Here is a 12,812-nt window from a genome sequence, read left to right on the forward strand (position 1 = left end):
CTCTCTCTCTCTCTCTCTCTCTCTCTCTCTCTCTCTCTCTCTCTCTCTCTCTCTCTCTCTCTCTCCCTCTCTGCTTAAAGACATTTAATGACTTCCTAGGCAACTCATTTCAACATTTAATAAGCATCGTGGTCATAAGGGAATTTTTTTTTATTCCTTAGGATAGGAATTCTACTAGGTTAAGGGTCAAAACCCACAAAGAATGAAGAAACAAATTAAAAAACTCAAAATAGCACATTTATCTGTGGGGAAAAGTCTATTAAAATGTTTGGAATATATAAAGTGTGTACTTTAATACTTCACTTTGTACTCTCTCTGTAGAGTAAATCAAAAATCTTTTTAGATCACTACTCTGAAGTCAGTTTAAAAAACAAAAACATGACTTCACTGAATTTAGAGATGATTTAAATACTTCAACTTCTCTGGGCCTTAATTTCCTCATTTGTAAAATACAGAGGTTCAATTAAAAATCTCTTCAAGCTCTAAAGTGTATCATTTCCATGGGTTCAAAATAAAATGACGATTCTTAATCAACCCCATCAGAAATAAGCTGGTCATCTTCACCATCATATTCACAACTGCCCAGAGGAGACTGAAGGGGATAGTATCATTTCAGACCATGCTTTTGCTTGACATCTGCCTCTGCTATTTCAGCCTGGAGAACATCAGTCTAATTCAAAGGTCTGGAGTGGGAAGGTGGGCATAGGTGAGGGAAATTTGTATTTAAAAAGAAAAAAATGGAAACCCCCATATAATCAGAATAAAAGAACATAAAATTCTCCCTGGTCCCTTAAATAAAACTACACTACTGCTATATTCCTTTCTGGGATGGAAAGACAATAACAGCCACAAGAGGAAGAGAGGAGACTGAATTTGGCTTTGGAAAACATCATCTAGGATGAGACTGACATGTCTTTGAGCAGCAAGTGGGCTCCACAAACTGCTATCACTTCCTTGGTTGAACTCAAATCATGAAAATAATACAAACTATGAATGATGCTTCCTTATTCTTCCCTCTCAATTAAAAAATAAATCAGAATTGGAGAGACTTGGGTGTCAATCTCACCCAGTTCCCCATCCTCCCCTTCAGTTATGCTATCTACCTAAATGTCAGATCTATTTCAACAATCCATCCTTACACAACTTAAAACAGTCAAGTCGTAAGAGTCATTCAGAACAAAGGATTCTCCTTAATCAGAAGGCAGTAGAAAAGCACAGCTCGAAGTTTCAGACTTTAAGCTTGAAGCTGATAGGTATTTGTAGAAGATGCCTCGCTCTCCATAACCCAGCTTTTCTTCTTCCCAGGTCATTATCCTTGACTGCAGGGAAAATGGTTATGCTATCTCACAGAGATTAGGTTGTCAGAATCTCCCTATCACTCCTGCAGATGACAAGACAGAAATAGGTAGACAATAATGAATAGCCAAAATCTAAGCAAAACTGCTCTGTTACATATGCCAAGTGAAGAATACTTAGCTTTTGGACAAAAAAAGTCGTCTTTTCTCTGACCAATGCTCCCTCCTAAAAAAATGGACAACACAAAATAGAATATAGTAAAAATGATCAACCATAGAAATCTTTTTATGTCCAAGGGTGAGCATTGGCAAAATACCATAGTCTCAGATTCAACTCAATAACAAATCAAATTATTCTTCAACTTAATTAAATTTTCTCATATCAATACAGGAAATCCTAAAAAAAAGAAAATACAAGCATTTTTGCAAGACCTTATTCTCATTAATTAATTAATTACAAGGTCTTATGAGATTGTTCCCAGAAAAGCAGTCTGTTGTTTCTTTTAAATAAGGTTTTTAACTAATTTCTTTTAGTTTTACATCACTTAAATTTTACCCTATATCTTTCCTCATGCTTCCTCCTGAGACAGCTAGCCCATATAACATAGAATTGTTTTTTTTTAATTTTAAAGAGGACAAGAAAAAAATCATATTTAATCTATATTGAAAAAATCTAAAAATATATGCAATGTTTCACATCTGCAAAACCCTCCACTTGTGCAAAGAAGTCTGATGGGCAGTGGGAGGAAGTGATTTCTCCTATTTCTCCTCTGGGACTCTATTTGTACTTTATAATTTTGCAACATTTCAGGTGACACTTGTTTCCATTTACAATGCTGTTATTATGTATATTTTTTTTTGGTTCTACTTACATCAATTCATGTCAGTTCATTTAAGTCTTTCCATGCTTCCTTGTACTCATACTTTTCATTTTTTTACAGCACAGTGATATTCCAGTAAATTGGTATATCATCATTCGTCTAGCCATTCCCTGATAAACTGGCATTCACTTTGTTTCCAGTTGTTTGCTAACCTAAAAACTATTGCTTTACATATGTTCGTATATATGGAGACTCTCTTTTTATCAATGAGCAACTGAAGGTATAAATATATATGCCTAGTATCTTCTGTCATTTAACCCCCAGTTGTTTTTTTTTTTGATATGGTTAATAGAAGAGTATGACTGGTAATAAGTCCTAAACCTTATTAAGAGAATAGAAACCCACTCCTCTGCTGCAGATCAAAGATAACTCTGTTTCTTATGGTATTACAGTTACCAGGGACACTCAGAAAACAAGTGACTTGCCCCAACAACAAAAAATAAAAGCAAGACTTGAACCCAGATCTTCTCATTTTCAAAGGCTGGCTCTCTAGCTACTATACTTAGCCATCTATGGCTTTTACCTTATTAACACTCAAATGTCCCTTAATCACATAATAATATATTAGTACTCATATCTCAATGTTCAGGGTATTCTAATTCCTTGTCTATAAGACAGGGGTGGTTCCTTACGGGCTTTAAATGAGAATAAACATGTACCTACTTTGAAACTGAAAAGCACTATGCAAATAAGTGAGTATTATTATCTAATATTTGAAAGGAAGGCATGTATGGTCTGAGATCAATCAGCAATCTCGCTCGTTTTTATTTTCTAAAACAAAAGATTAAAAATCCATAAAAAAAAAAAACCAGTCGCAGTAGGTGGCTATGCTTTTAAGGCAGTGCAATATAGCTAAAGAACACCTAATTTAGAATAAGATGACTTCCTACCAAATTATGACTGTGAAACTCACTACCTGTGTGGCCTTGGGCAAGTGATAGAATCAAAGAATGTGAAAAATGGAAGAAGTCTCAAAAGTTATCTAGTCTAACTGAGTATGATATAGAAAGGTGCTCATTTTAGTCCTTTTTTTGTTTGGTTTGGTTTGGTTTTTTGTTCCTTGGCATTGTTGTACATCCATTACTTCTTCTGGTTCTTTAGTCTTTGTGACTAAATTCTTTGTGACCTCATGGACCACTGAAAGCCAATATTATTGGGTTTTCTTGGCAAGGATAGTTGAGTGGTTTGTGATTTCTTTCTCAAGAGGAATAGAAGTTACGTGATTTGCCCAGTCACACAGCTAGTAAGTGTCTGAGGATGGATTTGAACTCGAGGATTCCTAAGTCCAGGCCGAGCACTCTATTCACTGAGCCTTCCAGCTTCCCATCTTCTACCTCTACGATTCCTCCCTTACCAAAATAAGCCACTTCACAATTTGAGGCTTCAGTGTCCTCATCTGTAAAGTGAAGAGGGTTAAATTAGATGATTTCTAAGGTTCCACCAAGTTCTAAGTCACATATCCCCTTTTGTGATAGGAGCAATGTCTTCTACACAGCTAGACTACTTTCATTACGATCGATTCAGCTCAGAAGACTGAGACTTAAGCCAAGTATGCAGCTTCCCACTACCTACGTTCAAGGCAGTGAGCAGCTCCTCCCTCAGCTTTCTGACTGGCAGCCCAGTAAAGCCAATAAAGAAAGAAGGAAACTATTCCCACCTGAATCGATGCTGTAACCTTGCTGATTATCCTTTCTCAGTTATTGCCAAGAAAACGACTTTATCTTACTTTTAGATGTTTTACTTATTCCCCATTTTGTTCCAATCTCAAACCTAAACTATCAGACTGGTCTGAGTCTGACCAAGCTTAAAATACTTTTTTTTTAAGAATAATATATAGTCATGCTTGTGCAATTATGTTTCCTCTAGGAAACACAGGTCAGGGGGAGAAAGGAAAAAGCACCACCTCCCTAAGATATATTTCTATTAAATATTCATGTCTAATATGTTGATGAAAAGGGGGGTGGGGTGGAATAAAGACTCAAAACAGGAAAAGGAAAGAAATCACTCACAATGAATAACAGAAAGAATTGGAAATGGGTTACTTTTTAAAGGTATGGGCAGGGAGCAACTAGATGGCTCAGTGTATAGAGTCAGGACCAGAGATGAAAAGTCCTGGGTTCAAATCTGACCTCAGGCACTTCCTAGCTATGAGACCCTTGACAAGTCACTTAATCCCCATTGCCTAGCCTTTACCACACTTCTGCTTTAGAACCAATGCACAGTATTGATTCCAAGATGGAAGGTAAAGGGTGTTTTTAAAAAAAAGGTATAGCCAATTCAAATATGTCCAAAGCAATAGTCTCAGATATGTTGTTTCCATATGCACCAGAGGTCAGATAAGAATTCCTATCATCTTATGGAAAGTCTCGTTTTAATTTATATTTAAAAAATTGAGTTATGAATCTAGAGTAAATCCAGCATCTATCCCTCACGGTCCCAACCAGAAAAAGAAAACAAAGCTTGAAGGGAACTTAATAAAAGAGATGTATCTGCCTGACATGTCACCTGCTATGAAACAAAGAAATGAGCTGGGAGCCTTGTCAACATTCTCCCATCCCAAAAGGTGCCAGGATTCATTTTGTGATATAACCCATCACTGCTTATCTGCACCAGTTATACAAATGAAAGTTGCACATCATGCCACCAACAGTGAACACTATCCAGATAACCAGAAATAATTATAAAGTAAAAAAACAAAAGCTAGGGGTAAAATCTTCATTATCTGAGGTACTGAACAAAAAGTATTCCATGATCATATTAATCCCCAATCTCCCTAAAAACCCTTAGCCCAGTTTTCAAAATAAAATTTCACCTCTTCTCATGGTTTATACCATTGCCACTGTAGGAGCAAGACCAAACAAAGGCATAGGAGCAGGAAATTAGAGAGACAAAGGACAAGAATTTTATATACAGATTAGCCAATTAGGCTCTGCATAACTGAGAATTAACCACTTTTAAAGTGTAAAAGTTATTTAAGTTGAGGATCATTTTTTTTCTCCTTACCTGATAGGCAGATGTAGGTTAGATATTCACCCTGACCCCCAGTTGCTAGGAAAGGAATCTTTTTCTTTGTCCTCCGCTTGACTTGGACAGCTCCCAGCATTCGCTCATCAAGGGGTGCAAAAATTTCTTTGCTGATTGCAGATTTGGCACTCATTGTAGATCAGAGATGGAAGGTGCCCAGTAATTTCTCTAAAGCAAAATTCATAAAGAGCATAGGAGTTAATGTTATTATAAGAATCCCCTATCAGGAAACTATAAGATACCACAGTTCTATGTAGTATTAAAAGTAATGCTATATGAATAAGTAAAATAAATAGCAGGTTGATTTTATCATAAAATAAGTTTCAATTTCCAGGTTAAACCCATTCTCTATAATGAATTATGTCTTCATTAAAAGGGCATTTCCTGGGGCAGCTAGGTGGCTCAGTGGATAGAAAGCCAGACCTGGAAATGAGAGATCCTGGGTTAAAATCTGACCTTAGCCATTTCCTAGTTGTGTAACTGGGCAAATCACTTAACCTCAAATGCTTGACCCTTACCACTCTCCTGCCTTGGAGCCAATACGCAGTTTTGATTCTAAGATGGAAGGTAAGGGTTTTTAAAAAAGTGGGGCATGGTCTTTAACTTAATTTTGACCAGAAAAAATTAGGTATATCTTCCCAAATATCTTTGCTGAGAGAAATTAACGACTCCATAGTGCTTCATAGTTTATTAATAAATCCCCTCAATCTGAGAACCATAGAATCATAGATCTACAGCTTAAAAGGACTTATAAGGTAGCTAGTCCAACATCTTAATTATGCAGAAAACTGAAGCCCAAGGATGTTAATCCAAGGTCACATATGCAGAGACAGAGCCAATATATTAAGTAGCAGGTACAATGCCAAGTCCAGGGCTCTTTCATGCTGGATAATGTCTTTTCCATCCCATAACCAATAAGGGAAAAAGTTCGATAGGCCCCAACAGAGAACCGTCTTCCAGCACCCAAGAATCCTTAAAGTCAGAGAGTTCCTTGCAAATCCTCTACAACTCTTTTTAAATTGCCATTTAAGTCTCTCTATTTTACCTATAATGAGAATTTGCCAGTTTGCATGCATTAAGTCTTCCTTTAGCATCACAGCTAAAACTATTTTTCTGAAACAAGATTCTGGGCAAATAAAAATTAACATTACCATTATATTCTCAATTAAAAGATATTCCTCTTTTCTTTTAACAACTGATGAATAGCTAGCTAACATTTCTTCCCACCCTCACCCTATCCCCAATTAAAATGAAATATACCTGGCCCCCCCAAAAATTGCAAAGAACTTTAAATATGCTATTTGGTCTTGACAACAATCATAAGAAAACTGAGGCAGAGAGAATTAAGTGATTTGTTTGCCCAAAGTCATACAGCTAGTAAATACCTGAGAGAGTATTTGAACTTTCTGACTCCAAGTCCAACCCATCCTCTTCCCACTGCATCACCTTTGTGCCAGTTGATAAATTCATAGTGTAGGGAACATATTTTATAAAGGACTTTATTTGGGTGTATGAAGGGAAGTCAGTGTATCACTGTGGAATCTTAGATTTGAAGTCATAGGACCAGGGTTCAAATCTCAGCTCTGCCAGTATTCGTGTTATACTCTAAGAAGTAGTCACCACTTATTCAGTTTTCTTATCTATTAAATGAGAGTTAGACAAGATAATCTATGAGGCCCCTTCCACCTCTAAATCTAAAAGTCTATGCTCTGAAGTGACTCTTCTATCAAAAGAAAATGTATCAAGAAATTTTTAAAAATAAGTGTTCTTGTCTTCTCAAAATTTTTAGAATACATAGTATTTCACCTTTTCTCCTGTCACACTATAAACCACATATACTGTACTTCCCTATGGACGTCACATATTCATGAGAATATATTACTTCTTCAGGACAGAGATCATGTTATTTTCTTACTAAATGGCAAGCCCAGAACAGAGTAGGTGCTTAAAAAATAAGAAACTAAACTATTTCTGAGTTGAAAGACCATGAATTTAATCATTCTATCGCCTTCCCTTGATGGTGCTAAATATTTATGACTTTAATCTATCCCCCCCAAATACCCTAATTTTTAATGCTAACATATAAAGCAGCATAGCCTTTTTCTTCTAGACTCCCTTGTTTTCTCTCCTTTAACATCTAGATTTTGTATCCATTTTGATCTTCTCTTAGTGAATAGTATAAGCTATAGGTCTACGTCTAGCCAAACTATTTTCCATTTTTCCCAGCAATTTTTACCAAATAGTGATTTCTTATCCCAATGGCCTGGATCTATACTTTTATCAAAAACAAGGTTACTGCTGTTCTGTTCCACTGATCTGCCTTTCTATTTCTTAGCCAGTACCAGATAGTTTTGATAATTACTGCTTTATTTTACAGTTTGAAATCTGGTGGTGTTAAACATTCTTCCTTTATATTTTTTATTAATTCTTTTGACATTCTTAACCTTTTGTTTTTCTAACTGAATTTTTTTATTGTTTTTCCTAGCACAATAAGACAATTTCTTGGTAATCTGATTGGCGGCATTGAATAAGTAGTTTAGATAGGATTGCCATTTTAAATATGTTGGCTCTACTTATCAATGAACAATTAATATTTCTCCCAATTAGTTGGATCTGACTCCATTTGTGTAAAACATGTTGTCTGTATTTATTTTTAAAGAAAAGCACTTCATTGCTTACATTTAGTAAGAATTTAATTTTTTTCTCCCTGTTGGACTAGAACAGGGAAAGCCAAATCTCATATTACTTAATTTTGTTTTTCATCCTTTACTTGTGCTACCCAATTTGCCTCGATCTCTTTATTTTTACTTCACTGAAGGTCAATTAGAATTCTAACCCCATAATTTAAGACTTTCCTTATGACTTAGTGATGACAGTAAAAAGCCAATAGCTAACATCTGTATAAGGTTGCACAGTGGATAGAGTAATGAAGCTGGAGTCAGGAAGGTCCGAGTTCAAGTCCTGCCTCAGACATTTACTGGCTCTGTGACCTTGGGCAAATCAGTTAATGCTGTTTAATTTAGTTTCCTCATCAGTAAAATGAGCTGAATGAGGAAATGGCAAACCACCCCATTATCTTTGCCAAGAAAACCCTAAATGGGGTCATAAAGGGTTGGACATGAATGTCTAACAAGAAACATTTATATAACTCTTTAAGGTTTATGAAGCATTTAACATATTATCCCATTTTATCCTCACTACCACTCTTAAAGGTAGGTGATATTATTATTCTCATTTTAGAGATGAGAAAACTGAGGCAGAAAGAGGTTTAAATATCTTGCCTCTTGTCACAATGCTAGTAAGTATCTGACACTGGACTTGAACTCAGGTCCTCCTGACTGCAAAGTCTCTCATCAACTAACCACTTAGCTGTCTAAATTCAAGAATCATGATTTCTAATTCACTACTCTATTAGCTTATGAGAATAAATTGAAATCATATATAGGGGCATGTTCTTTGGCACAATTTTCTGAAAACTGTAACCAATAAGTAATAAGGCTGACCCTCTAAGAGTAAAGCTATCTAATATATGTTCTGCAATAGCTTATTGGGCTTATAAAAGAATATTGTGCAAAAAAGAGAATCTTTCACTGAGATCTAAAGGGTAAAGAAGCAGGAAAAGTCTCAGCCCCAAAAGTGGAATGATTGTAAGTGTGGATTAGGAAAGAGATCCGGAGCAGAGAGGTTTCACAGTCTCTCTTCAAAACTAAATCAGAGTGGCAGCTGGGTGCTCAGTGGATTGAGTCAGGAGGTCCTGGGTTCAAATCTGACCTCAGAAACTTCTTGCCTGTGAGACCCTGGACAAGTCACTTAATACCCCTTGCCATACTCTTCTGCCTTAGAACCAAAATATTAAGGGAAAAAATAACTAAACTAAACTAAACTAAATCAGTTCCCATGCTTCTGTACCAGTACCCTGAATCAATTCTTTCATTAACAAAGATTAATGCAAAGCACTGAAAGAGATGGATTTAAGTGTGAAAAGATGTGTTCTCTGCCCTTAGGAAGCCTACAATCTAGCAGTGAGGGCAGACACAGAGATAGCCATGGCATACACCATTACATATTACAAAGTTCCAATTAAGATACTAAATGATCTACGTCACTGTCAGTGAATCCTTCATGTTGACAGAAAGAAAGCAGAGAAACTTGATTAGATCAATTCAAATTATTTCATAGGAGTCACTAAATATTTTTTCTCCTCCAGAAACCATTTAAGTACTTTTCTAAATACAGAAGTTATCATGTAGCTTGAGCACTATAAATAATAAAAATAACAACAATCCTCATCATGCTCATCACATCTGTATGTCACCAGACTTCCACAAACTCTAAGAAAGACAGAGACAAGCTACAACAGCTTCAATCTGTCCTGGCAGCAATATAAAAAACAACAACAAAATAATGATAAAGGAAGCAAGTGGATAAGAATATACTCAACCTGATTAAATAATTTCTGACTGCTTCCCTACTGCCTTAACTTTGTCCTACATCCTGCCTTCCCATTCCAGGACACATTTTTGTGAAATCGTTGTCATAGGATTAGAAAACTTTACATGGTGATATCTGCCAAAGTGGAAAGGGGAGCGAATGGGGACAAGAGATAAGCACTCTGGACAAGAATCTGGGGAATGTGAATTTTCTTTTCAGAAATGGGCAAAAAGTAATCTTAGCTTATGATTACTAATTAGTATCACAGTACTGTGGAATAAGAAGGATAAACTCAAAGATGAAGTTAACAACAAACTTGGAAGCATATAAACTGGAGAATGACCACAACCAGCCTCACAGTCTAATTGTATTTAGATAATTAAAATCCTAAGAACTGTAAAGTCCAACATGATTTACCAAAACTGGATTATTTCTCACCTATAACTCCAAAGCCTTTTTAGAGTCAATTCAATGGTTCTGTTAGATCCCACATTCATTCTTCTACTTACTTGTATAAACCAATGGATAGTTAATCATCAATTCCCAGGTAACAGGTAGGAACCAATAAGAAGAGGCAAGAGCAGAGGAAGGTAAGGTGACCTCAGGATGCAGTACAATCAACCTAAAGGAGTGACTATATGAATGCTGGGCTCCTCTATCAGAGGGCATGGCTATTATGCTGTTCAATCCAATTTATAAAGTACACTATGTCTTCTAAGTGAAGTCAGCTGCAGCCTTTGTTAACCTGATGGCAGAATTTTGCCTGACAGAAACCAAATGACTGCAACATAATTGTTTAAGGTTCAGAAGTTACTCAGAATTGGGGCTTAACAATTTCCTAGCAGTCTCTCTACTCTATATAAAGATGCTATTGATTCCCTGGACAAGTAGGAAGCCTGATACTTGATATCATTTTTACAGTTGTAGGAACCAAAGTAAAAAAATTTCTGTGAAAATATTTGGCCACTTGAAGTCAGGAGGACCTGGGTTCACATGTGGCCTCAGACACTTCCTAACTATAGAACCCTGGGCAAGTCTTTAACTCCAGTTGCCTAGCCCTTGCATTTCTGTCTTCAAATTGACACTAAAATAGAAGTTAAAAGTTTTAAAAAAAAAAAAAACTTTACTCACACTCTCCATGAAAAGCTAGCCTCAGACACTTGCTAGCAGTGTAACCCAGAGCAAGTCATTTAACTCCAACTGCTTAGCCCTTGCCCTTCTGTCTTAGAATTAGAATACTAAGGCAAAAAGAGAATGTTAAAAAAAAAGACTACTTATGATCCCCATGAAAAGCTACACCAGATGGGGGCATTCTTTGAGTCAAAACTCTATTCGAAACTATTCCCCTCCCAGTCATTCCACAATATATTTGCAGTACAAAAATAAGAATGTAATTGTATTTCCTTCTATGTATTAGATGTGTTCTGAAAAGTATATAAATCAAATAATATTAAAGCTGTTAAGACAGTTGTTTGTGATTGATAAGAAAATCTGTTGTGAATCATTCTGCAACCTAAACAACCTTTTAGGTAATGTGAAGTATTGACACATAATTTACCAGTTTTTAAGTCTGAATTTTATTGGGATTAATTAGTACTCAATAAATGCATTGAGTTTTCCAAGAGAATTGCAAGGAAAAAAGGAAGGAAGGAAGGAAGGAAGGAAGGAAGGAAGGAAGGAAGGAAGGAAGGAAGAAAGGAAGGAAGGAAGGAAGGAAGGAAGGAAGGAAGGAAGGAAGGAAGGAAAGAAGGAAGGAAGGAAGGAAGGAGAAAATATTTGGTCACATATGAAGTATCTGTGGTTCCTTTAGTGTGGATAATTCCCTCTATCAAAGCAGATCATCCTCCACTGATGACTTGGGAGACCTAAATATGATTAACATTCATAAGGTATCTAGAATACAGAATGTGTAAGGTACTTAGCATATAAAGAATGTATCTATGTATGCATGAGTGAATTTGAAGCCGCATGAATTCTCAGTGTTATGAGAGCACTATTAGATAAATGAAAAGTCTTTCTTTTTTTTTTTTAATCTTGCCTTTGGTCTTAAAATCTATACAAAATATTAGATCCATAGCAGAGGAGCAGTAAAGCCTAGGCAATTGCTGTCAAGTGACTTGCCCAGGGTCATACAGCTAGGAAGTGTCCAAGGTCACCTTTGAACCCAGGACCCTCCTGTCTCCATGCCTAGCTCTCTATCCATTGAACCACCCAGCTGCCCCGCCACCACTGCCACCACCACTGCCAAGAAGCCTCTTAAACAAAAATATAGAAATGTTTCTTGGATCAACACCAACACAGGGTCTTTGGCTGGTGGTACCGTTCTTATGCAATCAAAATCAAAGTAAATTTTCTAGTTTCTCATTTAAAAAAACAATGACATAATCATGGACCAGTTAACTTCATTTTGAGAAATTTTACTAAAGCAAACTTTTTTTAAATTTTCAACCAGCTTAATTGCCTATGAGAAGGTATAGTTCCTTGAGAATAGGGATTGGTCAGTATACAGGTTGAAGACACAATGTCAGAGACAATGATACAAGAGCCTATTCTATTAAGATCACATTTACACCTGGCAAATTTGCAGGATGAAGGGACAAGAAACAATGACATATAATGGTTCCTCCCACTTAGCTTGCATTTGCATCTGTAAAAGGGTTAAAAGTAGATCTTTTTCAAATTTCATTAAATCACTTTGCACTTTTCAAAGGATACAAAACTTTTGAGTTTTGTTAGCATCTTGTAAAAAATGTGAGGTTTTGGCTAATTTATATCATAAAAAGTTTAAGAAAACAGATAAGCAGCCAGAAGAGACAATGAACTTGCTTCCAGAATAGCATCACCACCACCCCAACCTACTCATCTGCAGGGACCCACAAGAGAGACTTGGATTTTTTTTTTAACTGAGGAACCCTATACTCCAAGCTATTTGGTGATTGTTCAACAAATAACCATTGCCTGGTTACATCTTAGCCTATAGAAATGAAGATTTGGGAAACATACCAGGCAATCACCATAAGTTCCAGGGAGATCACCCACCAAACAGCTCCAGTCCTATGCCAGGAAAACTGGTCAAAAGGAAAGGGTAGACTTCTGCCTCCCTACTTCCTAAATAGCATGTGGCAAGCCTCCAAGCTGAGACCCTAGAGAAGGCATTTGCTTATTCTACACTCAGGCCTTG

The 12,812-nt window shown here is 36.4% G+C and overlaps 1 protein-coding gene across 1 annotated transcript in view; it reads right to left on the reverse strand.

Moving 5' to 3' along the window:
* Positions 1 to 12,812, reverse strand: part of STXBP6 (syntaxin binding protein 6) — a 352,448-nt gene that overhangs the window by 237,438 nt on the left and 102,198 nt on the right. The window contains exon 2 of the mRNA XM_044665046.1: positions 5,180 to 5,368. Coding sequence (XP_044520981.1) covers positions 5,180 to 5,333 — 154 coding nt within the window. The 5' untranslated portion in view covers positions 5,334 to 5,368. The remainder of the gene's footprint in view (positions 1 to 5,179; positions 5,369 to 12,812) is intronic.

The sequence above is a fragment of the Gracilinanus agilis genome, chromosome 2 (genome assembly GCF_016433145.1).
Source record: "Gracilinanus agilis isolate LMUSP501 chromosome 2, AgileGrace, whole genome shotgun sequence".
Classification (NCBI taxonomy): domain Eukaryota; kingdom Metazoa; phylum Chordata; class Mammalia; order Didelphimorphia; family Didelphidae; genus Gracilinanus; species Gracilinanus agilis.